This window comes from Somniosus microcephalus, chromosome 1, assembly GCF_052327205.1.
Source record: "Somniosus microcephalus isolate GS21.2 chromosome 1, FLI_Smic_1.0, whole genome shotgun sequence".
Taxonomy (NCBI): Eukaryota; Metazoa; Chordata; class Chondrichthyes; order Squaliformes; family Somniosidae; genus Somniosus; species Somniosus microcephalus.
In genome coordinates, this window is record NC_140987.1 from 219,911,087 (window position 1) to 219,937,039 (window position 25,953).

Consider the following 25,953-nt stretch of genomic DNA (forward strand, 5'->3'; position numbering starts at 1 on the left):
TCTCCGTGGTGGTGGAGGACATTTTGATGACCTCAGGCCATTTCGAGTGCGCATCCACGGCTATTAAAAACATTGAGTCCATGAATGGACCAGCAAAATCAATATGCACCCGTTGCCATTGAGATGAGGGCCACTCCCATGGGTGTAGAGGGGCCTGTGGTGGTGCATTTTGGACTTTCTGGCATCCTGAGCAGCTCTTGGTCAGGTCCTCGATTTGTTTATCGATTCCCGGCCACCACACATAAGCCCTGGCTAGGCTTTTCATTTTTACCCCTCCCAGATGACCCTCATGAAGCTCATTGAGCACTCTATCCCTTAATTTGGGTGGAATTACCACTCGGGATCCACACATCAAGGTCTCCCGGCACACTGACAGCTGTTCTCTCCTTGTCGAGAATGCTGGCAACAGTGAGTCGCCATGTGTTGGCCATCCCTTCACCGTCAAATCATATACCCGAGACAGTGTCGGGTCATTTCGGGTTTCCTTTTCGATACAAGCGTTAGTTACCGGTAGGTATTCAACTATAGTCGAATGGAATATTTCGACAGGATCCACTGCTGGTGCTTCCTCCGTAGCAGGCAGTGGCAGGCATGATAGCCCATCAGCATTTCCATGCTGTTTCGTGCCCTTATATTCAATCTCATAGTGGTGCGCCCCTAGAAAAAGTGACCATCTTTGTAGTCGTTGCACAGTCATCACCGGAACGCCCTTCTTCGGATTAAAAATGGAGACAAGAGGCTGGTGATCAGTCAGCAAGGTGAATTTCTGCCCGTGCAGATAGTGATTGAACTTTTTCACTCCCCACACTAGGCTGAGGGCCTCCCTGTCAATCTGGGCGTAGTTACGCTCGGCTGAGGTTAGTGATCGTGATGCAAAGGCTATTGGCTTCTCTGAGCCGTCCGAGAATTTGTGCGACAGCACTGCTCCAATGCTGTAGGGTGACGCATCACATGCCAACCGAATTGGTAATGCCGGGTTGTAATGGGCCAATACCTCTTTCGATGTGATTAGTGTTTTGCTCTTCTGGAAAGCTCGTCTACATTCGTCACTCCACTTCCATGGCACCCCAGTTTGCAGTAGGGTGTTCAGTGGGTGTAGTATTGGAGACAAATTTGGCAAGAACTTATGGTAGTAGTTTACCAGCCCGAGGAACGACCTCAGTTGTGACACATTTTCCGGTCTTGGAGCCTTGACTACTGCCTCAATCTTCTCTGGGACTTATGTAACCCCTCTTTATCGATAACGTGGCCACAATACAAGATCTGTTTTCTAAAAAACTCGCATTTGGGGCGGTTAGCTCGGAACCCATATTCCTGCAATCTAGTGAGCACCTGCTCCAGGTTGGCAAGGTGATCACTGTCATTTTCGCCCGTGACCAGGATGTCGGCCAAATAACACTGGCTCCCTGGGATCCCTTGCAGGACTTGTTGCATTGCCCTCTGCCAAATAGCCGGAGCTGATGCTACCCCGAATACCAGCTGGTTGTATTGGTAGAGACCTTTATGGGTGTTGATTGTGAGGTATTTTTTTGATGCTTCTTCTACCTCCATTTGCAGATACGCCTGGGCCAGATCAAGCTTAGTGAAGCATTTCCCTCCAGATAGCAAGACGAAAATATCTTCAATCCCCGGAAGTGGATATTGTACGGTGTGAAGGACCGGGTTCACTGTTACCTTAAAGTCCCCACAGATGCGAACCTTTTCATCATAGGGACGATGGGTGTAGCCCACTCGCTCCAGTCTACCTTGGACAGTACACCTGAACGTTCCAGACTCTCCAGCTCTGCTTCGACAGCTGGGCGGATCGCATAAGGTACCGGTCTGGCCTTAAAAAATGTTGGGCTTGCGTTTTCTTCAATTTTAATCGTCGCTGTCATGCCTTTTAGTGTTCCGAGTCCTTGCTGGAACACTTCTTTCGCGTCAGTTAGGATCTTTGACAGTCGCCCAGGTGTGACGTCGTCATCCTTTTTGTCAGCCACAGTCAGTGCCTGTATGGAATGCCAATCCAGTTGTATTTTCCGGATCCATTCACGTCCCAGTAATGGTGGTCCTCCATCTTGCAATACATACAGGTCTAGTTTTGGTGTTTCCTTACCATTATATATAACGGTCACCCTTATTTTTCCTTTGGGTAGACTTTTTGCCCCGTGTACGTCTTCAAAATAATTTTTCTGTCTCTCAAGGGTATGTGTGAGAATAGCCGCTCGTAGTCCCGTTGGTTTATGACTGTTAGGGCTGATCCTGTGTCCAATTCCATCTTTACCTGGACTCCTGCTATCTTGAGTGACCCAAATGGTTCGGTGATCCTCCGTTGTGATCACATTATGTAGTTTCAGACAACTCAGTTCCCTGCTTTCGGAGTCGTTATCACTCTTTTGTTCGTCTGAACTATTCTCCGTCATCTTATGTACCTTCTTGTACTTTTCTTTGGTAGGTTTCTTATTGCTGGTTTTCTTTCCCGACCTGCAGACTCGTGCTATGTGTCCTACTTTTCCACACTGTCTGCACACTTTGTCTTTGAACCAGCAATCATTCTGGTCGTGTGTTGTTCTGCCGCAGCGATAGCACTTCTCTGTTCTATATGACATTTCATTTGTGCCATATTCTTGCGGTCTCTGTTGTATCTCTGCAGCGCCCCGTGCTGCTGCTTCATATACCGCAATGCTGAAAGCCTTTTCCAGCGTAAGGTCCTTTTCAGATAAAAGCCGTTTCTGGGTTCCTTCACTTTGAAGCCCACACACAAACTTGTCCCTTAAGGTATCTGCCAGTCCCGCTCCAAACTGGCAGTGTTTCGATAGTTTGCGCAGTTCTGTTAAATAATCAGCATTGCTTTCATCCTTATGCTGGTTCCGTTTGTGCAACTTGAATCTTTCTGCTATCAGCAGCGGTGTGGGGTTTAAATGTTCCTGTAGTATCGTTACTATGTCTTCAAAACTCTTTTCCATTGGCTTCGTTGGGGTTACTAGATTTCGTAATAAACCATACGTCTTTACACCCATTAAATTTAACAATACCGACGCTTTCTTGTCATCTGACACCTCATTTGCCTTGCAGTATACCTCTATTCGTTCGACATATGTAGTCCAATCTTCGACTTCATTGTCAAACGCGGTGATACTGCCACTCTTCGGCATTTTGGGTGTGGTTTAAAATGGCTGCTCGGCCCCTGAACACCGGCTGCGCCCTGTGCGCTCTGCCCTCTCTCTCTCTCCCCCGTCGACGCTGCTCGGCCCTTTGCTGTGCCACTCGGTCGGGCTCTAGCCCGCCGCTGTCCGGGAAGGGTCTGCGCACTACCTGTTGCCAGCCCGTTTCGCTGGACCACCTCGACTGGAAAGCCAAGCCTGGCTCTCAACAGCCTCCCCCGCAATTCTCGAGTCTCTGCTGGATGACTGGGCGGTTGCCCGTGGTCGACGCCCGAGTCTCTGGCCTTGACCTCCAATCCACTGATCTCCAGGAACGAATCCCCGGGAGGTGATGCAGAGTTGCAGGTAGGTTTGAACTTGCCTTGTCGCCAATGTTGTGTCTGTGTATAATAAGACACAGACTGCAGGAGAACGGTACAACAGGTGTTTACTCAACGTGGCTCACACGGGAACTGATCTGTACAGATTACTACTCAGTGCTATATACAGGTGTGGTCACGGCCGGTACTGCAGTATACATGAGCTGTAAAAGATAGTTCCCCCCCCTTAAGGTATATACATTACAGTACCTAGTGTTAAGGACCCTTAATAATCATGATAAGCTAAGGGAACTAGGACTTTTTAACTCTGGGGAAGCATAAACTTTGCGGGGATACGACTGCAGTCTTTAAAATATTGAAGGGATTAGATTCTGTCCATGTGAACAGGTTATTTGAGTTAGATAGACATGAGAGAATTAGGGGACTTCAGCACAGTTAGGTTAGGTGCCAGGAATTACTTGTATCTGCAGAGAGTCATCAACCTGTGGAATGGGCTGCTGGTATATGCGGTGAGTGTGGATTCGCTGCAGGCTCCCAAAGGGAGCTCAACATGTTCCTGTAAGTGGAACTAATTTTGAGTTATAGACCGACACTAGTAATATCAGTCCTTGGGTCTCCTGGAGCTTGTTTGATTGCCTTGGGATGGCCAGAGAATCACTGAGTTTTTTTACTAAATTGAACTATGTTTTTCCCTGTATTCTGGAAAAATTGCGTGACTGAAGAGGAGTGCGTTGATGGTGCATGTGGGTTGCACCATGTTGGAATGGGACAGGCTTGATAGTTGGTCTTTTCCTGTCCTTTGTTGTATGCTCCTATATACCTATTAACGGCTTGAGTCCCTGCAAGCACATTATAGAATGTTGCATTATTTCAGAGTAAAATTGTAAATTTCTTCCCTTGTTTTAAAATAGCGTTTAAAGTCATTGTGATCATCCACAAAAATATCTGCTAATGTCTTAGCATAACCTCACAAAATCTTAGAAAGTAAATTAAACAACATCAAGATTACACATATATAGGTTATTCTTACATATGGGTATGGTGTAGATTATTAAATGCGGTAAGCATTTATTTTAAAACTTTACTTGTTCTATGAGGGTGTATCTTGCATCTCTGGCTTCTTTTAAAAATTCATGCCCATCTGTTGGCATTAAAGGATCTCGGCTGAAGACTGTGCCGTCGTCACCATCATCAGTGGACTTTGGACACCAAAGTACTTTTTCATTTGTGACAAGGTCAACTACTCCCATAAAGGTCTTCCCTGTTCCAATGGGCAGCTGGAATCAGAGAATAAATACCGCAAGAAAACAATACAAAATATGTCACTATGATCAGTCACAAATCAGATTCTACAGTGTTTAAAACGAATCGGTCCCAAATCAATGTTCAAATAAATTTTGAACAAAGGGTAAGTAGGAAGCCTGCCATGCGAGGGTAGATATTGCTGGGTCTGCACTCAGTGTACTGGATTCACTGGGCACAGCAGAAAATCAAGCCTGTAAAGGAAACCGTCTGATTTTCCTCCATTAAGTTAACAAAAAGAAAATCAACCAGGCTCCTTTACTCAACCAGCCCGATTTTCTGGTATTTACTATGCTCTGGCAATCCAACTTTCCCAGGTGCAAACCCAGGAAAATCTACCCTATTAACTTAATGGGTTATGCTGTTGACTTTATGCAGCATAATAATTTCTATTTCTATTTATTCTTTCCAAAATCTTAATGAAACTATCAAGATGTTGCATACAATGTTCCCCCTAATGTTTTTTTTTTGGGTGTGCGTTCCCTTTAACGGGCAGTGCGGCCCAAAGTTTTGCGCATGCGCGAAATTTTACATTTGAAAAGTCGGTCCCGGGCTGCGCGGGATCGGCAGACAGCTGTGCAGCCGCACAGCTTAGAGGCAATGTTGGTTGCATAGTATAAGTATATATCATAAAGAAATCATATCAGGGGTTTATATATCACGTGCCCACCGTCTCTGTATGAAAATATATATGAGTTCAACTAGGAAAAAATATACAGATGAAACAGAGACAAACAACTAGAAGAAAACAATCACAGATGAAACTGGAGAGGGTTCAATAAAGATTTACAAGGATGATACCGGAATTGCGAGGTTATACCCATCAGAAAAGGATGAATAGGCTGGATCTCTTTTCTCTTGAAAAGAGAAGGCTGAGGGGTGACCTAATAGAGGTCTTTAAAATCATAAAAGGTTTTGATAGTGTAGAAACAGAGGTGATAATTTTAAACTCAAAAAACAGGTGGGTTGGGGTCAGGTGGGAGGTTAAAGAGCTAAAAATCTGAATCCCGACCCTAATCCGCCCACTTCCAGGTTGGGACAGTGACGGGGGGGGGGGGGCGGGGGCGGGCAGTCAACCCACTCGCATTATAATAATGATGAAGCTGCGTGCCTCATGGTGATCCACCATTTTAAATTTAACAGTGGGCGGCGGGTTTCCCAGGCCTCAGGGAACCCCCCTAGCTAAAGGGAGGCGATGACTGCCGGATCCAAGAGGTAAGTGCCTTTCCACTTACCTGCTGGATGCAGTGTTCCTGTCTCGGGCCAACACCCCGCAATCGGGCACCCACCGACCCGTTCTCCCAGGTTTCCCGATCACTTTCCAGCATACCCGCTCCCTACACACCTCCAAATTAAAATTCCAGCCAGAGAGAGTGTTTCCACTTGTGGGAAAGAGCAAAACTAGAGGCCATCAATATAAAAATAGTCACCAAGAAATCAAATAGGGAATTCAGAAGAAACTTCTTTACCCAGAGTGTGGTGAGAATGTGGGAATAGTTGAGGTGAATATTGCAGATGAATTTAAGGGGAAGCTAGATGAGCACATGGGGAAGAAGGGAAGAGAGGGTTATGCTGATAGGGAAGGGCGGAAGGAGGCTCGAGTGGGGCATAAACACCAGCATGGACTGGTTGGGCTGAATGGCCTGGTTCTGTGCTGTATATTCTATGTAAGCCTGGTTCTGTGCTGTATATTCTATGTAAGCCTGGTTCTGTGCTGTATATTCTATGTAAGCCTGATTCTGTGCTGTATATTCTATGTAAGCCTGGTTCTGTGCTGTATATTCTATGTAATTCTATGAAACAGTTGGAATTTTTGTTCTGAATGTGTAACAGCCAATAAAACAGCTGTCGTTTCAATAGCAATAGATTACCAAATACTGTTAAAAAGTGGTAATTTGTTAAAATTAAGATTCCATTTTTTTCCTCAAGTAAGCTAATTAACTATCAAAAGCACAAAAATATTATGGAATACTTTAGAGAATACATTTAGAAAATATTAGGACAAAAAGAAAATACTGCAGATGCTGGAAATCTGAAATAAAAACAGAAAATGCTGGAGATACTCAGCAGGTCAGGCAGCATCTGTGAAGAGAGAGAGTTAACATTTCAGGTCGATGACCTTTCGTCAGAACTGGAAAAAAGAGGAAATGGAATGGATTTTTAAGCAAGTGCAGGGGCTGGGAAACGACAGCTGTTTTATTGGCTGTTACACAGTCAGAACATAAATTCCAACTGTTTCATAGAATTAGAGCTGTAACTACAAAAGGTTAGCCATAGAGTAGTCCAGAATGCAGTATTTACTGTTTTTCACTGTCACTGTTTCTGTCCATCTTATAGACGAACTGCAGCCAGATTTACAAAATGATTAATTTGAGATGTGCGCCAACTCGGGGGGAAAACAGTGGAATGAGACAAGTGAGCCCTCTAGTGGTTGCAGACCGAGTTTCATCAGTACCAATGGTTTGCAGTATAATTCATCCTTCCTCCTCGGCAAAAGCAGACGAATGTGTGAAACTGAGAAGCCCCAATTTAAGTAGTAAAAGCATGGAATTAGGAAAGATGCTGAAAAAACTACTCAAAAAGCCCTGAAATAAGCAAGTCTAATACTACTACTTATGTTGCAAGGCATGCTTCATTACTTATGAAAAATACCCAAATGACAAATATGATATTCTTTTCATAGACATGTTCAAACAGTACATTTTTATTTTACAGGTTGAAGTTAAAACTTACCTGCAGCAAAAGTGGCTTTACTTTCAGCTTCTGTTTAATGCTTTCAATGGAATAAGAAAAACTGCAGATAAGAGAGACAATATATTTACCCCCAACAAAACTCCAAAACCAACCGGTCAATCACAAACACAATTGTGGCTAGGAATGTATAGTTAAGACTGCACACATACAAAGGCATTCTATAAAAACTAGAACAAAATGAAAGTTCTCATCAAGCAAAATACGCTGGAAATCTAAAACGAAAACAGAAGATGCTGGAAACAATCATCAGATTAGTCAGAATCTCCCCGTGGAGAGAATAGACAAGTTAATGTTTCAAGTGTGGACCCTTCATCAGAACTAAATGACGTCTGAAATTCAAAATTAAATTATGTTCACTAGATAATCCTCATTCCCTAATTTAGTGACCTACCTCAAAAGAATTCCACTACATGTACCAGGGATGAGGGAATTCAGTTATGTGGAGAGATTAGAGAAGCTGGGATTGTTCTCCCGAGAGCAAAGAAGGTTAAGGGAAGATTTAATAGAGGTGTTCACAATTAGGAGGGGATTTCATAGAGTAGATAGGGAGAAACCACAGGCAGGAGGGTCGATAACCAGAGGACACAGATTTAAGATAATTGCCAAAAAAGCCAGGAGGGAGAGGAAGATAAAATATTTTACTCAACAAGTCATTATGATCTGGAATGCATTGCCTGAAAAGGCAGTGGAAGCAGGTTCAATAGTAACTTTCTAAAGGGAAGTGGATATATACTTAAAAAGGAACATTTTGCAGGGCTATGTGGAAAGAGTAGGGGGAGTGGGACTCTTTCAAAGAGCCAGCACAAGCACAATGGGCCGAATGGCCTCCTCCCATACCGTATGATTCTATTCTATGCTCAAGACAGGACATATTGGGGCTATTTTCTTGGGCCCCCTCTCCCAGGTCATTAACCAGGAGCAGCACACTGGGCAGGATGGAAGGGGCAAAAAATACAAACTGTGGCCTACCTTCAAATCTTCAGCCTGCTCCCAGTACTGCTGTAGACCCTCCAGTCAGCGGGGGTTCTAGGGCAGCCCACAGCATCAGCTTTTTCAGTGCATTTCTGCACTTGGATGCCCAGCAAGTGTTGCCACTGGGAAATTAGAAAGGTGGGGAGGGGGGGGGTGAGGCTGGGAATGTCCTCTCCTGCTTCATTTAAATGCTGGTCAGGGTGTGCCTTCTGCAGCATTAATGGGGTGCTGACCTGGTAATGTGGTTATCCACCTCTTTTTACTGAACCTTGCACCCCAGGAATGCTCCGCTCCCAGGTGCAAGAGCCAGAAAAATCAACCCTATGGCTTCTAAAACTATCTATAGCGACTTCTTATATGCTGTTACAGTAAATCTTAATTGCATCCCATATGATGCTCTTGAGTATTTTGCCCAGTGCTAATGTTAGACTAACTAGTTTATAATCCCCCATTCAGGTCTTTTTTTTTTTATCCACCAGTCCATAAGCACAACCCTGTATTTAAAAATATTGACTCGAGCTTCCTTTATTTTCCTCAATTCGTTGAGGATTTTAATGTGTATCCATTTGGTTCAGGTACTTCCTGGTATTTTAATGCTGAGGCATGTTGTTGCAGCAGGTTAGAGGCAATTTTGATTTTGATTTATATCCAGTTTATTATGGTAAACCTCGCTGGGAGTGTTAGATGCTAACTAAGACTGAATACCAAAATAGGAACGTGTTCTTTTTCCCCTGCACCGAGATCCATCATGAAAATAAATAAGGAAAGAAAAGACATCAACTTCTTACTGTGGATGCTGAGTATGTTACCTGGCTCTGGGTTTATCCATCTTGTTTAAGAAGCATATACGAGGAACATGATATTTGTCCGCCTGTCGCCACACTGTCAGGGTTTGTGCCTAAACACAAATGGCACCAGTGTATGTTAAGGAAAGACCAAGTGCTTAAGGTGCAATACAGTTAACGTGAAAGGGCAGCCTGTGCTCCCTTTATCAGACTAAGTTTGAGAGATATGGATAATAAGAGCTCCTGTATCGTTGATATCTATTTGATTACAGTTACACAGTAGAAGTACACCAGTAGGATGAAACTGGGTAACCACTATTTTTACTCAATTATGTTTTAAACTAATCATAAATACATAACATGGGGGGTGCACATACAAAGATGTTGCATAGGAGTGAAGTTGTCAGCCAGTTTTAGTACTTTCAGTATTCAAACAACCAAACACACAAACTTTACAATTCAATAGCATAGGTACATTTTATGTTAACTAGTTTAATATCCAAGATTGAAGAATATTAGCAATTAAAGAAAGAAATACAGCACTTTTCCTAGGCATGCAAGGATCAGAGATTACCAGCTTCCATGGAAGAGTACAACAGCATGAACTGTTAATTTTCAATTTTTCACTCCCATCTTGAAAGTAAGGCAAGCAAACAAGGACCAGAAACTAATAATTATTTGTATGCTTGACTTTTAGAAAGGTGCGCTTAAAGTGACATTTGTTTTTAAGAAAATATCGCTCACCTCCACACCAGCAGAAGCATCAAATACCGCCACTGCTCCATCAAGTACTCGCAAAGAGCGTTCAACTTCAACAGTGAAATCCACGTGACCTGACAAAATGCAAGATTCACTAAAGTTAAATTTAGTTTAGGTGTATAAAACATGATTCACTGAGCAAAAGAAAGTTAATTGAGGTGGGGAGGGGGGGGTGCAAATAATATCCTGCATAAATTGTGTACATTACTTTCTTTAAAAATAAAAAAAATTGTATCAACTGAACCCACTAGACCCCTTCTGCATCATGTATTTCTTTATCCCTTTCTCAGAACTGGCTACTTTATTCATGAGGTACAAATCCTTAATTGTGCCTTTACACTGCAATCTCCACTATCTGTACTCTTAACCTCACATCCTGGGAATGATTAATTTCACTTATTTGTATTAGATTTGAGTTGTTTCCATGTCGAGGGTATTGCTGTGAAGTCTTGATTACCAGTTTCCATTATCCACCAGCAGGCAGATAATGGAGGTTCCATTATATGTTTCTTTCTCAGGTATTTTTAAGTGAGGTAGATTGAACAGAATCATTTGCACCCTGCAAAGGGAATGATTCCCTTTTTACCCAGAAAATTTACATTTCATTCAGCTTCAGTTCAGACATTTATAATTAATAAACATGTCAGATACCTGTATAGCTTGCATTTATATAGTGCCTTTCACTATTGCAGGTTGTCCCAAAGCGCTCCCACAATGAGGTACTTTTTGAAGCATAGTCACTGTTGAAGTGTGTCATTGAAATAGGCTTCATTTTAAAGTCATCCCAGAAATTCGGGTCTCCACGGGTGAGTACGCATGGGGTACTCACCCGTAAGCCCAATGGAAGTGCCGGTTTTGTGCATGCACCGCGCATGCGCGGGAAACCGGCACTTCCGTTCCCCCGAAAGAAGGGGTTAAGAGGTGGAACACGTGCGCAGGGGAGGCAGCGCGTGCGCATCAACTTACATTTTTATGCAGGTTTTCCCGGGAAGGTAAGTCTCCAGAAGTTAGACATGTAAAAAGCAGTCACAAGGCCTGCTTTTTACAAGGTAAGTGGTGAATTAATTAAAATTAAAACATTTTTTCCCCACAGGTTTATTATTTTTAAATACTTTAAAGAAAGGCAAGTTTATTTTTTAGCCCCATTAGAAAATAAAACTTTTTTTTCAAAAATTTAAATTGTTTAAAAATTATTTCATGTAATTTATAGTTCATTTTAAAAATGTGATTTAAAAAAAAAAAATTATTTGAAGATTTAGTGATGTTTTGGGGCTTAGTGGCAGAAGGCAGAGGGTGATGGTCGAAGGTTGTTTTTGTGACTGGAAGCCTGTGGCCAGTGGGGTACCACAGGGATCAGTGCTGGGTCCCTTGCTGTTTGTGGTCTACATTAATGACTTGGATATGAATGTAAAAGGTATGATCAGTAAGTTCGCGGATGATACAAAAATTGGTAGGGTGGTAAATAGCGAGGAGGGTAGTCTCAGTCTGCAGGACGATATAGATGGGTTGGTCAGATGGGCGGAACAGTGGCAAATGGAATTTAACCCGGAAAAGTGCGAGGTGATGCACTTTGGGGGGACTAACAAGGCAAGGGAATACACAATGAATGGTAAGACCCTAGGCAAGACGGAGGGTCAGAGGGATCTGGGTGTGCAAGTACACAGATCCCTGAAGGCGGCGGAACAGGTGGATAAGGTGGTAAAAAAGGCATATGGGATACTTGCCTTCATTAGCTGAGGCATAGAATATAAGAGCAAGGAGGTTATGATGGAGCTGTATAAAACACTGGTTAGGCCACAGCTGGAATACTGTGTGCAGTTCTGGTCGCCACACTACAGGAAGGATGTGATAGCTTTGGAGAGGGTGCAGAGGAGATTCACCAGGATGCTACCAGGGCTGGAGCGCTTCAGCTATGAAGAGAGACTGGGCAGATTGGGTTTGTTTTCCTTGGAGCAGAGGAGGCTGAGGGGGGACATGATTGAGGTGTACAAAATTATGAGGGGCATAGATAGGATGGATACTAAGGAGCTTTTTCCCTTAGTAGAAGGGTCAATAACTAGGGGGCATAGATTCAAGGTAAAGGGCGGGAGGTTTAGAGGGGATTTGAGAAAGAACTTTTTCACCCAGAGGGTGGTTGGAGTCTGGAACTCACTGCCTGAAAGGGTTGTGGAGGCTGGAACCCTCACAACATTCAAGAAGCATTTGGATGAGCACTTGAAATGCCATAGCATACAAGGCTACGGACCAAATGCTGGAATATGGGATTAGACAGGGCGTGATGGCCGGCGCGGACACGATGGGCCGAAGGGCCTCTATCCGTGCTGTATAACTCTATGACTCTACAGTATTTATAGGTTTGACAGGTCTTCCTGTCAAACTTATGAATGAAGCATTCCCTGCTACCATTGGCTCTCCATGGCCCACGTGATCCCAGGGGACGCTTCGAACTAACTGTGCCCCTGAGATACGCAAGCACTGTGCGCCGGCAGTTGGAGGAGGCCCAGGATCGCAATTCCACAGGGGCCCACAGCTCAACGGCCGGCGCGGTAGGCAAGTGCAGGTCGGGGGCTTACACCCACGGGAAGCCCCCGACCCGAATTTCTGGGCCATTGAGTTAGTACTTGTCAGTTCTATGCTTGTGGCACTGTCATGACAAAAATAGCATTTTCCCCACCTCAATACGCCCCACAAAATCTCCAGAAGTCTTTCTCTTAAAAACAGTGCCCCATTAAAACAATCTTACATAAAACTGCAATTCTGTCTTACAACAAGTGCCTTCTCCTTCAGGAATACATTGGACGGCATAAATGCCTACAGTTGAGTGCTTAATTTTCCTCAGTGTTTTCTCCAGCTTTTAAAATACTGTACAATTACGTGTCACAGGGTTACGGTAACATAGTGGTAGTGTTACTGGACTAATGATTCGGAAACGTGAGTTCAAATCCCACCACAGCAGCTGGGGAATTTAAATTCAGTTAATTCAATAAATCTGGAATAAAAAGCTAGTATCAGTAATGGTGACCATGAAACTACTGCATTGTCGTAAAAACCCATCTGGTTCCTAATGGCCTTTAGGGAAGGAATGTGGTTGACTCTTAAATGGCCTAGCAAGCCACTCAGTTGTACCAAACCGCTACAGAAAACAATAAGAATAAAACTGGACGGACCTCGCCACTGGCTTTGGACACGACAAAGACACACTCAGCCCAGTCGACCCTGCAAAGTCCTCTTCACTAACATCTGGGGACCTGTGCCAAAATTGGGAGCGCTATCCCACAGACGAGTCAAGCAACAGCCTGACATAGTCATACTCACAGAATCATACCTTTCCACCAATATCCCAGCCTATCCATCACCATCCCTGGGTATGTCCTGTCCCTACCAGAGGCGGCGGCACAGTAGTATACAGTCAGGAGAGAGTAGCCCTGGGAGTCCTCGACCTTGACTCCGGATCCCATGAAGTCTCATGGCTTCAGGTCAAGCATGGGCAAGGAAACTTCCTGCTGATTACCACCTGCCGCCCTCCCTCCGCTGATGAATCAGTACTCCTCCATGTTGAACACCATTTGGAAGAAGCACTGAGAGTAGCAAGGGCACAGAATGTACTCTGGGTGGGGGTATTGTCCATTAATCTACAAGAATAAAAAAGAATCTCTCTTTTTAATGGAACCAGTGACCCATGAAGTTGAGTGTCCCGGGTTGTTGTTGCCTACCTGGTGTATCTATCAAATTGACCCGATGGGTTTTCCAGTCGAAAGTGACAGCAGCTGACTGGATGGTAATCCCACGCTCTCGCTCCTGTGCCATGAAATCAGTCACCGTGTCCCCGTCATCAACATCTAAATAAAAAGTAGAAGATTCTGCGCTGCAGTATTTTCATATAAATGGAGCCCAACTCACAATTACATTACAGCATATGTAATAGGAACGCTTATCCATGACTCCAGAAAGAGTTCATTTAAAAATCCTACAATTATATATATTAGAGGGGATCATTGCTGCAGTACACTGTGACAGGATTGGCAGGCCACGAGTTTACATCCAAATTCCAAACTAATTGACTTTCTAAATTTAATCATGCTACAAGAGGGAAGATGCTGTGGAGACATTAGTAAAATGGAGGATGAGTTACCTGACGCACTCTGCAAATCTTCACACCTGTTTACACTGCAACATTAGCAAAAGCCTAGAAGCATGTCACCTGCCAGCCATTTCAGACAGTTTACACAAAAAGGAAGCAAAGAAGATATTCATCAAAACTAAGTAAAGATTAAGAATATAAACCTTTACACACGATTTAATCCTACTTCCCATTTATACTTCCCCTGGGGCTGTGACTTTTCTCTGCCATCAGCTGCTAATGTTGTGCATTGTTCTACCCTGCCATCATAAATCATTAGTTTAATTACTTGTTCAATGTATTATAGTGTATCTGACATCATAGAATTTTCACATTTGATAAGCTCCAGCCAGTAATAGTATTTTTTTGTTGCTAATTTTCTCCTCTTGTCCTGAAAGCATTGATTCCTTTGCTGGGCTCTGGTTTTATGGAGTCTGTTGGCCTCTGGTGCCTTGTTCAAATCAGCATTATTCATGTATTAGCCCTGGCAGTGAGTATTGATCGGTTATTTTACTGCAGGGACCCGGCGTGGGGGTGGGACAATTACAGACAAGCCCAATCCTATCTTCACATGACAGTCACACATGCTTATGCGATTGCTAGATAGCAGTGAGGACTGTAAACCATGATCTTTCCCCTTCTCTAAATCAGAGGTCCGAAGGCTAATTACAGCACACTTAATGCTATCCTGGCTGAGAACAGCTAATTTTTGCAGACTGAGCATGATTCAGCGAGCTTCCTGGTCTGTATGACTTGACTACACGTTGGATAATCTGATTGAGCCATCAGGGGCACTCAGCACAAAGTTATTATTAAATACACTCAGGAGGTGAAATACCTTCCAGAGTTCTCCACTTTTTAAACTTTTAGCCTCAACTGCTCTCTATAGGCAGGTTTCATCGGTTCTTGGCTAGGGCAGTAGATGGAACAGTTTAAAATAGGGGGAAAAGAGAACAGGTGAAACTCAGGAATTATTACATCAATAAATTAATTGAGGGGGTTAGATAATGCCACAATCCCCAAGTGCAATTGTCAAATAAATTAAATCGGCAGTGCACTACGATAATATTACTGTTCTATCAATCACTTCCACTCATTTAATATATTTATACCATATTGTAGAGTTAGTGAGGGTAGCCTTATTGTGCCACGGGGTGGGTGTGTGTGTGTGTGTGTAAGTAAGTGCACAGGTAGGAAGCAATGTCATGGCGGAAAACAACCACTATTACAGTCAACATCTATGCTAAGGATTACTGACTTGATTAAACTATAAAGTTAATGAAATGATGATCAATGGTTGATGATTAGGAATTAGCACCCTAGTTATTTTAAATTGGTAATTATCAGTATAAATTATTCACAATTACATTTATTTATGATACATATTCAATAGGACAGTTAGTTGCTGAAAGTAACACTTGTTTTAGTCACTCAGTAAACTTTAGAGCACACATGCAGGAATTGTTTCATCAACCCACCCAGCACGCAGCACATAAACTATTAGAATCACAGAATGATACAGCACAGAAGGAAGCCATTTGGCCCATTGTGCCTGTGTCGGCTCTTTGAAAGAGCTATCCAACTAGTGCTACTCCCCGGCTCTTTCCCCATAGCCCTGCAAAATTTTCCCCCTGCAAGTATTTATCCAATTCCCTTTTGAAAGTTACGATTGAATCTGCTTCCAGCACTCTTTCAAGCAGTGCATTCCAGATCATAACAGTTCGCTACGTGATTTTTCCCCCCTAATGTCACCTCTGGTTCCTTTGCCAATTACAGTACCTTAAAATTGTCTCTTAAGGTGATTTTTTTCCCCCAAACACAGAAACAACATCCAAGGTCAATACACAGAGAAATTGAACATAAATCACATACCATCCATCAACAAAATAGAAATTCAGTTAACTAAATGGCCAGCACGTGAGTGAATTACCCACAATAGAATATACAGGATCAGCATTACATTTCAGATTCTATATTTTTGGAGATGCGGGCTACGAAATGTTCATGTTGCTCATCTCCAATGAATTTCTTAGCATACGCTTTAGATTGTGTCACAATGAGATGAAGCTTCAGCAAAAGAAAGAGAGAGTGTATCCTTACCTCCGAGTGCCCTAGTGTATCCTGCATAGTAAAGTATTCTCTCTGTGGTTGTGGTTTTTCCTGCATCGATATGAGCCATGATCCCAATGTTCCGTATTCTAAAAGGATAAAAGACACTGTTTTGTTGAAAATTTGTTACCTTTAAAAATATTTGGCTGCAAAGCCATAGATGAAAATCACTTTTATTATACAGTCATTGAATGACAATATTGTTCTTTTCTGTAGATTTGAATGATAGAGAAACCTATAAACAGGTTACCATGAACCACAAGTTGTGAACAAAACTGGAATGTAAGCATACGTCACAAATAACTGCACTGAGCTTCAAAATAGTGTTGCCTCAAGAAATGTAAACAATTCTTATATGGACAAGTTAGAAAGTAAACAATTAAATCAGCAGGCAAGCAGAAAGAAGGTAAAAGAGCTGCCGCTATGTGATGAAACATAGCAGCAGCACTAGTTGTGTTCCTCCGCATACAAGGCTGTATCATTCTATGATTCTATGTAAATCATAACATTGTGCAAGGGATAGCGCCTGTGAGTAAACTGCTAAAATATATAATTTACAAACAAAGCTTGGTCCTCTATAAATACACAAAAGTTTTGTGTTAATTATAGAGTCATTTATTTTAATTGTTTTAATGCATTTGTTATGAATGAGTCCATACTTACTTAGAGATGTCTGGATTAATAATGGTGCGCAGTGATTTAATATCACCTGCAAAGCAATGGAAACTAGAATTCATATTTCTGCATTAATATGCTCAATGATTAACTCTAAACACATCATAAGAAACAGAGGCTTTAATTATCCTTGACAAGTACAGAAAAAGTCAGCATAACCATTCAACCCCATTAGGAAAAGTGGACAGTTGACAACTTCTTGCGCTTTAAAATTAAACACAAATTAGTGGAATTCTCCAGAAAAAGCATGCATCGCAAATAGCTATTTACAAATAACAATTTACAGAAATATTTTTTACAACCTTGTTACCACCTTATTCTGTGCTGTAAAATTCTGATTCATTTCTAAAAGACACATGTACAAGAAATATACACGTAAAAAGGCAAAAATGCTATTTTTGTCACTATCAGGAAGCAGTTCCTTATAGAGGGTGACAGACAGCTGAAACTGGTTGCCTGGGGTTGTGGTTGAGGCCAAGACACTGAACTGGATTCTGTAATGGAACGATGGTAGGGTTGATATTCTGGAAGGATGAGAAGAAATAGGCTGACAGGCTTTCTTCATCCAAATCTATCTTGTGACCAAATTACAACCATATCTGTGCCATCCTCGTTTACTCTAAGGCATTTGCATATTAACTTACCTGGGAGAGTGCTGTACCTCCTGTTATGAGCAACCCTGAACCAGCAGCACGGAAGGCACTGAAAGTACAAACAATCAATTAGCTCAAAGCTTATTGTAAGGGAAAGTACCTTTGCCTTATTTATCCCAACTAAACATAGTTGTAACATTTTAAACTATCAGAGCTTGCAATTATTTCTAATGCACATTATAACACTCCAACAATGATCACTGGGTGGTTGCTCTGTGTTGCGCCGTGTCTGACTGAATGGGAGTTGAAACATTAAGATTTTAGCAATTAATCTAATGCAAAGAGAAATGCTGATTTAAAAGGATAAGAAAAAGGACAGTAAAATGCAATTAGCATATACAACTCTAGTTGAAGAGCTAGCGTTGCACAGACATGGTGAGCTGAATGGGGTCTTTCTATGGCGTAAATTCAATGCTAATAGACATCATTAGAAAAGCTTCCATGTCAATTTAAAATGTTAATCTTTACCACATGATGTGAAGTGGACAAACGAATCCCAATTAGCGGCAGTTCCATCACAAACCACCTCATTTTCCTCCTTGTTATTGGTCAAAATCTTCATATAAAAATCTATAAGAGCAAAGAACATTAATTACCTAATGTGTATTCAACACAGACTTCCAACATTATAACACTGAATTTTGTAGTACAGAACCAGGTAACGAGCAAATTATTTGGGGAAAGAAATCACAGTTCAACTCGACTGCACTGTGAATTTTGTCAGTTTTAAGTTTTTTTTTATATTTTCCAATTTTCTTGCCTTTTCTTCTGATGATGTAAAATGCTGGTATACAGTTCCACAGACAAGAGCAGACCAAACATACCTCACAAAAGTGACCAATCTTCAGCTAGGCTCAGTACCCCATACGGTACAATCATCCACAGATCACATCTCAAATTTAGCAGATATCAATATTCATACTGTCTTCTTAGGCAGTCCCTCAGAACCGAGGATGACTTGCTTCCACATTAAAAATGAGTTCTCAGGTGACTGATGAGTCTAATGCAGGACCTACAGTCTCGACGGTGGTTGAAGGGGCGGGTGGGTGGGGTGCTTCGGTTGACGTGCGCTCCTTGCGCTGCCTGCGCTTGGCTTCCGCTTGTTCCCGGCGAAGAGACTCGAGGTGTTCAGCGCCTTCCCGAATGCTTCTCCTCCACTTTGTGCGGTCTTGGGCCAGGGATTCCCAGGTGTCGGTGGGGATGTTACACTTTTTCAAGGAGGCTTTGAGGGTGTCCCTGAAGCGTTTCCTCTGCCCACCTGGGGCTCTCTTGCCATGCCGGAGCTCCGAGTAGAGCGCTTGTTTTCGGAGTCTCGTATTGGGCATGCGGACAATGTGACCCGTCCATCGGAGCTGATCGAGCGTGGTCAAAGCTTCGATGCTGGGGATGTTGGCCTGAGCGAGAACACTGACGTTGGTGTGCCTATCCTGCCAATGGATTTTCAGGATCTTGCAGAGGCAGCATTGGTGGTACCTCTCCAGTGCTTTGAGGTGCCTGCTGTACATGGTCCATGTCTCTGAGGCATACAGCAGGGCGGGTATCACTGGTGCTCTGTAGACCATGAGCTTAGTGCCGGGTTTGAGGTCCTGGTCTTCAAACTCTCTTCCTCAGATGACCGAAGGCTGCACTGGCACACTGAAGGCGGTGTTGGACTTCGTCGTCGACGTCTGCCCTTGTTGACAGTAGGCTCCTGAGGTATGGAAAGTGGTCCACGTTGTCCAAGGCCTTGTCGTGGATTTTGATAATCGGGGGGGCAGTACTGTGTGGCGGGGGCAGGTTGGTAGAGGACCTTTGTCTTACGGATGTTTAGTGTAAGGCCCATGCTCTCGTACGCTTCGGTGAAGGTGTTGACGATGGTTTGGAGTTCGACCTCCGAGTGAGCGCAGACACAACACTGTAACCCTGGATTAGCTCACCATTTATTTAAACCAAGGTTGAGGCATCTCTACCTGCCTACCAGTTTCTGGCATCCGTTCATATCATAGCTTTATTACAACAGATCTTATTCCATTTGTGCATAAAATTAGATGTTAAAATTCTGCAGTGGCCAAGGAATGCATCAGATAATTAATTCAGTTTACAACATTGCTGAGGCATCTAGCAAGTGCAGGCACCTTATACCTGAAACCACTTTCTTCTTCCTCTTCCTCCTCCCCCATCCTCCCATGGGTTATGTTCCATCCCCTCCTCCTCCTCCTCCTCCCATGGGTTATGTTCCATCCCCTCCTCCTCCTCCCCCGGGTTATGTTCCATCCCCTCCTCCTCTTCTTCCTCCCATGGGTTATGTTCCATCCCCTCCTCCCATGGGTTACATAGAAACATAGAAGATAGGAGCAGGAGTAGGCCATTCGGCCCTTCGAGCCTGCTCCGCCATTCAATGAGATCATGGCTGATCATCCAATTTCAGTACCCGGTCCCTGCCTTCTCCCCATATCCCTTGATCCCTTTAGCCTTAAGAAATATATCCAACTCTTTCTTGAATATACTTAATGAACTGGCCTCCACCGCCCTCTGTGGCAGAGAATTCCACAGGTTCACCACTCTCTGGGTGAAGAAATTCCTCCTCATTTCAGTCCTAAATGGCTTACCCCTTATCCTTAGACTATGACCCCTGGTTCTGGACTCCCCGGCCATCAGAAACATCCTTCCTGCATCTAGTCTGTCCAGGCCTGACAGAATTTTATAGGTTTCGATGAGATCCCCTCTCAATCTTCTAAACTCCAGTGAGTATAAGCCCAATCGACACAATCTCTCCTCATACGTCATTCCTGCCATCCCAGTTATCAGCCTGGTGAATCTTCGCTGCACTCCTTCCATGGCAAGAACGTCCTTCCTCAGGTAAGGCGACCAAAACTGCACACAATACTCAAGATGTGGTCTCACCAAGGCCCTGTACAACTGCAGCAAGACATCCTTGTTCTTGTACTCGAACCCTCTTGCTACGAAGGCCAACATACCATTTGCCTTCTTAACCGCCTGCTGCACCTGCATGCTTACCTTCAGCGACTGGTGTACAAGAACACCCAGGTCTCTTTGCACTTCCCCTTCTCCCAATCTATTACCATTCAAATAATAATCTGCCTTCCTGTTTTTGCCACCAAAGTGGATAACCTCACATTTATCCACATTATAGTGCATTTGCCATGTTTCTGCCCAATCACCCAACCTGTCCAAATCGTGCTGGAGTTTCACGACATCCTCCTCACAGCTTACCCTCCCACCCAGCTTTGTGTCGTCTGCAAATTTGGAGATATTACATCCAATTCCCTCGTCCAGATCATTAATATATATTGTGAACAGCTGGGGTCCTCGGACCGATCCTTGCGGTACCCCACTAGTCACTGCCTGCTACTCGGAAAACGACCCGTTTATTCCAACTCTTTGCTTTCTGTCCGCCAACCAGTTCTCTATCCAAGTCAATACCTTGCCCCCAATCCCATGTGCCTTAATTTTGCACGCTAATCTCTTATGCGGGACCTTATCGAAAGCCTTCTGAAAGTCCAAATACACCACATCCACTGGTTCTCCCTTATCTATTTTACCAGTTACATCCTCAAAAAATTCCAGTAGATTAGTCAAGCATGATTTACCTTTTGTAAATCCATGTTGACTTTGTCCGATCCAGTCACTGCTTTGCAAGTGCTCTGCTATTACATCTTTTATAATGGACTCTAGCATTTTCCCCACTACCGATGTCAAGCTTACCGGTCTATAATTCCCCGCCTTTTCTCTACCACCTTTTTTGAATAGTGGTGTAACATTAGCTACCCGCCAATCCATGGGTACCGTTCCAGAGTCTATCGAGTTCTGGAAGATGACCAGCAATGCATCTACTATTTCTAGGGCCACTTCCTTAAGTACCCTGGGATGTAGATTATCAGGCCCTGGGGATTTATCGGCCTTCAGTCCCATCAATTTTCCTAACACCATTTCCCTACAAATACTGATTTCTTTCAGTTCCACCCTTTCATCAGACCCTATGTTCCCCGGCATCTCTGGGAGGTTATTTGTGTCCTCCTTTGTGAAGACAGAACCAAAATATGCATTTAGTTGGTTTGCCATTTCTTTGTTCCCCATTATAAATTCCCCCGATTCTGACTGCAAGGGACCTACGCTTGACTTCACCAATCTTTTTCTCTTCACATATCTATAAAAGCTTTTAGTCAGTTTTTATGTTCTCTGCAAGCTTACTCTCATATTCTATTTTCCCTTTCTTAATTAATCCCTTTGTCCTCCTTTGTTGAATCCTAAACTGCTCCCAATCCTCAGGATTATTGCTTTTTCTGGCCAATTTATATGCCCTCTCCTTGGACCTTATGCTATCCCTAATTTCCCTTGTTAGCCATGGTTGGGTCACCTTTTTTGTTTTATTTTTATGCCAAACTGGGATGAACAAATTCTGTAGTTCATCCATTCGGTCTTTGAATGTTTGCCATTGCCTATCCACCGTCATGTTCCATCCCCTCCTCCTCCTCCCGTGGGTTATGTTCCATCCCCTCCTCCTCCTCCCACGGGTTATGTTCCATCCCCTCCTCCTCCTCCCACGGGTTATGTTCCATCCCCTCCTCCTCCTCCCACGGGTTATGTTCCATCCCCTCCTCCTCCTCCTATGGATTATGTTCCATCCCCTCCTCCTCCTCCCACGGGTTATGTTCCATCCCCTCCTCCTCCTCCTATGGATTATGTTCTATCCCCTCCTCCTCCTCCTATGGATTATGTTCCATCCCCTCCTCCTCCTCCTCCTATGGATTATGTTCCATCCCCTCCTCCTCCTCCCACGGGTTATGTTCCATCCCCTCCTCCTCCTCCCACGGGTTATGTTCCATCCCCTCCTCCTCCTCCTATGGATTATGTTCCATCCCCTCCTCCTCCTCCTATGGATTATGTTCCATCCCCTCCTCCTCCTATGGATTATGTTCCATCCCCTCCTCCTCCTCCCACGGGTTATGTTCCATCCCCTCCTCCTCCTCCCACGGGTTATGTTCCATCCCCCCCTCCTCCTCCCATGGGTTATGTTCCATCCCCTCCTCCTCCTCTTCCTCCCATGGGTTATGTTCCATCCCCTCCTCCTCCTCCTCCCACAGGTTATGTTCCATCCCCTCCTCCTCCTCTCATGGGTTATGTTCCATCCCCTCCTCCTCCTCCTCCCCCTTTCTCCCATGGGTTATGTTCCATCCCCTCCTCCTCCTCTCATGGGTTATGTTCCATCCCCTCCTCCTCCTCCCACGGGTTATGTTCCATCCCCTCCTCCTCCTCTTCCTCCCATGGGTTATGTTCCATCCCCTCCTCCTCCTCCTCCCACAGGTTATGTTCCATCCCCTCCTCCTCCTCCCACGGGTTATGTTCCATCCCCTCCTCCTCCTCCCACGGGTTATGTTCCATCCCCCCCTCCTCCTCCCATGGGTTATGTTCCATCCCCTCCTCCTCCTCTTCCTCCCATGGGTTATGTTCCATCCCCTCCTCCTCCTCCTCCCACAGGTTATGTTCCATCCCCTCCTCCTCCTCTCATGGGTTATGTTCCATCCCCTCCTCCTCCTCCTCCCCCTTTCTCCCATGGGTTATGTTCCATCCCCTCCTCCTCCTCTCATGGGTTATGTTCCATCCCCTCCTCCTCCTCCCACGGGTTATGTTCCATCCCCTCCTCCTCCTCTTCCTCCCATGGGTTATGTTCCATCCCCTCCTCCTCCTCCTCCCACAGGTTATGTTCCATCCCCTCCTCCTCCTCCCACGGGTTATGTTCCATCCCCTCCTCCTCCTCCCACGGGTTATGTTCCATCCCCTCCTCCTCCTCCCACGGGTTATGTTCCATCCCCTCCTCCTCCTCCCACGGGTTATGTTCCATCCCCTCCTCCTCCTCCCACGGGTTATGTTCCATCCCCTCCTCCTCCTCCCCCCATGGGTTATGTTCCATCCCCTCCTCCTCCTCCCACGGGTTATGTTCCATCCCCTCCTCCTCCTCCCACGGGTTATGTTCCATCCCCTCCTCCTCCTCCCACGGGTTATGTTCCATCCCCTCCTCCTCCTCCCACGGGTTATGTTCCATCCCCTCCTCCTCCTCCCATGGGTTATGTTCCATCCCCTCCTCCTCCTCCCACGGGTTATGTTCCATCCCCTCCTCCTCCTCCCACGGGTTATGTTCCATCCCCTCCTCCTCCTCCCACGGGTTATGTTCCATCCCCTCCTCCTCCTCCCATGGGTTATGTTCCATCCCCTCCTCCTCCTCCTCCCACAGGTTATGTTCCATCCCCTCCTCCTCCTCCCACGGGTTATGTTCCATCCCCTCCTCCTCCTCCCATGGGTTATGTTCCATCCCCTCCTCCTCCTCCCACGGGTTATGTTCCATCCCCTCCTCCTCCTCCCCCCATGGGTTATGTTCCATCCCCTCCTCCTCCCCCCATGGGTTATGTTCCATCCCCTCCTCCTCCTCCCACGAGTTATGTTCCATCCCCTCCTCCTCCTCCCACGGGTTATGTTCCATCCCCTCCTCCTCCTCCCACGAGTTATGTTCCATCCCCTCCTCCTCCTCCCATGGGTTATGTTCCATCCCCTCCTCCTCCTCCCACGGGTTATGTTCCATCCCCTCCCCATCTAATATTTTCCTTTGGTATGGATTACATGTTCCCCAAAATGATAATGGATGTAATTAGCCTACTGTTCCTGTTGCATGAGACTTCTGTGGTTGATCGATGCCAAATTACAGGGACCACACGTTTAACAACTCCAAGAGGAAATGCCCTGGACACCCCCTCAAATCTTTATGGGAGATTGTGTCTCATTCATTCAAATTAAAATTCTGCAAACCTCACTAAGTTTTCAGACCCATCAAGGTCCACTTATTTTCAGTGGCAATTTCAGTTATTCCTGAAAAAAAATTATTCTGTCTGGATCAGCAAGCTGAAAACTAAAAAAGATTAATGTTTTGGGTGTGACCCTTCATCATACTCATTCTATAAGGTTCTTAGCTCAGAAAATCAAGATGTAGAATCACTTTGGGTGGAGCTAAGAAACAAGGGTCAAAAACACTGGTGGGAGTAGTTTATAGGCCCCCCTAACGATAGCTGTAGTGTCGGGCACAGTAAAAATCAGGAAACTATAAGTGCATGTAACAAGGGTAATACAGTAATCATGGGGGTCTTGAATTTTCATCTCGTCTGGGCAAACCAAATTTGCAGCAATAGCGCAGAGGATGAGTTCATGAAATCCATTCAAGATAGTTTTCTAGATCAGTATGTTGAGGAACCAACCAATTAGATCTAGTACCATGCAATGAGAAAGGGTTAATTAATAATCTTGTAGTAAAGGGGCCTTTAGGGAACAGTAATCATAATATGATAGAATTTTATGCTGAGTTTGAGTGTGATTTAGTTAAGTACAAAACTAGGGTCTTAAATCTGAACAAAGCAAACTACGTAGGTATGAGGGGCGAGTTGGCCAAGATAGATTGGGAAACTAGATTAAAAGATATGATGGAAGATAAGCAATGGCAAACATTTAAAGAAATAATTCATAATTCGCAACGAATATATTCCCTTAAGGAATAAGAGCCCCACAGGAAAAATGATCCAACCGTGGCTAACAAGAGAAGTTAAAGATAGTATTAGATTAAAGAAAGAGGTGTGGCGGAGCCACGAAGAGACTCAGAACATTTGAGAATAATCTCTTTAACTGCATTGTAGTGCAGCCATGTACTGCACCTTTAAATTGTTTGTTAACTATACTGTATGTACCTTCCTATACCCTGCGTGATGACGTCATGACGCCGATCACGTGACCGCCAGTGGCGCGAAGAACGCGATGACGTCAGTTTCCAGAACCTTCCAGCAGTCGTCGAGTGCCTCACAGCCCGAACAGACCTGTATACATCTTCTCCTGTAGTTTACTAGTTAACTTCGTTGTTATTAAACTTTGTTGTTTTGATTTACTGAGTCGAACTGCAATTATTCAGATAGGAACTACCGTTCCTACATTGGTGACCCCAATCTCGTCGAACAACTTTCGTTGAGATTCAAGAATGAACACGAACGCCGTCGCCCTCAAACTTCCACAGTTCTGGGAACAACAGCAATCAGCATGGTTCTTCCAGGCAGAAGCCCAGTTCTGACTCCGAGAGATTACAGCGGATTCGACCCATTATTTTCACGTGGTCTCCGCTCTCGACAGCACCACGGCCTCGCGGGTCGTCAGCCTCCTGGGCAATCCACCAGAAGAGGGCAAGTATGAGGCTCTTAAAACTCGTTTGCTGCAGGTGTTTGGTCTCAATAAGTCGGAGCGCGCACGCAGGCTTATTGCTATGCCTGGCCTCGGGGACTCAAAACCTTCTGAACTGATGAGCCAGATGCTCACGCTTTTGGGCTCGGAGCC

At 44.4% G+C, this 25,953-nt stretch overlaps 1 protein-coding gene across 2 annotated transcripts in view; it reads right to left on the reverse strand.

The window, feature by feature from the left end:
- The window catches only part of gfm2 (GTP dependent ribosome recycling factor mitochondrial 2), a 56,003-nt gene extending 37,824 nt beyond the window's left edge, over positions 1-18,179 (reverse strand). Inside the window, exons 1-9 of one of the 2 annotated variants that reach the window (XM_085990415.1) lie at positions 18,061-18,179; positions 17,584-17,641; positions 16,928-16,973; positions 16,256-16,353; positions 13,749-13,874; positions 10,021-10,109; positions 9,301-9,389; positions 7,499-7,559; positions 4,549-4,740 (exon numbers count right to left, since the gene is read on the reverse strand). In XM_085990415.1, coding sequence (XP_085846541.1) covers positions 4,549-4,740; positions 7,499-7,559; positions 9,301-9,389; positions 10,021-10,109; positions 13,749-13,874; positions 16,256-16,353; positions 16,928-16,973; positions 17,584-17,641; positions 18,061-18,123 — 822 coding nt within the window. In that variant the 5' untranslated portion in view covers positions 18,124-18,179. Of the gene's footprint in view, positions 1-4,548; positions 4,741-7,498; positions 7,560-9,300; positions 9,390-10,020; positions 10,110-13,748; positions 13,875-14,167; positions 14,237-16,255; positions 16,354-16,927; positions 16,974-17,583; positions 17,642-18,060 lie in introns of those variants that run through there. The other variant, XM_085990424.1, reaches the window with a different exon arrangement.
- Between the last annotated feature and the right edge of the window lie 7,774 nt (positions 18,180-25,953).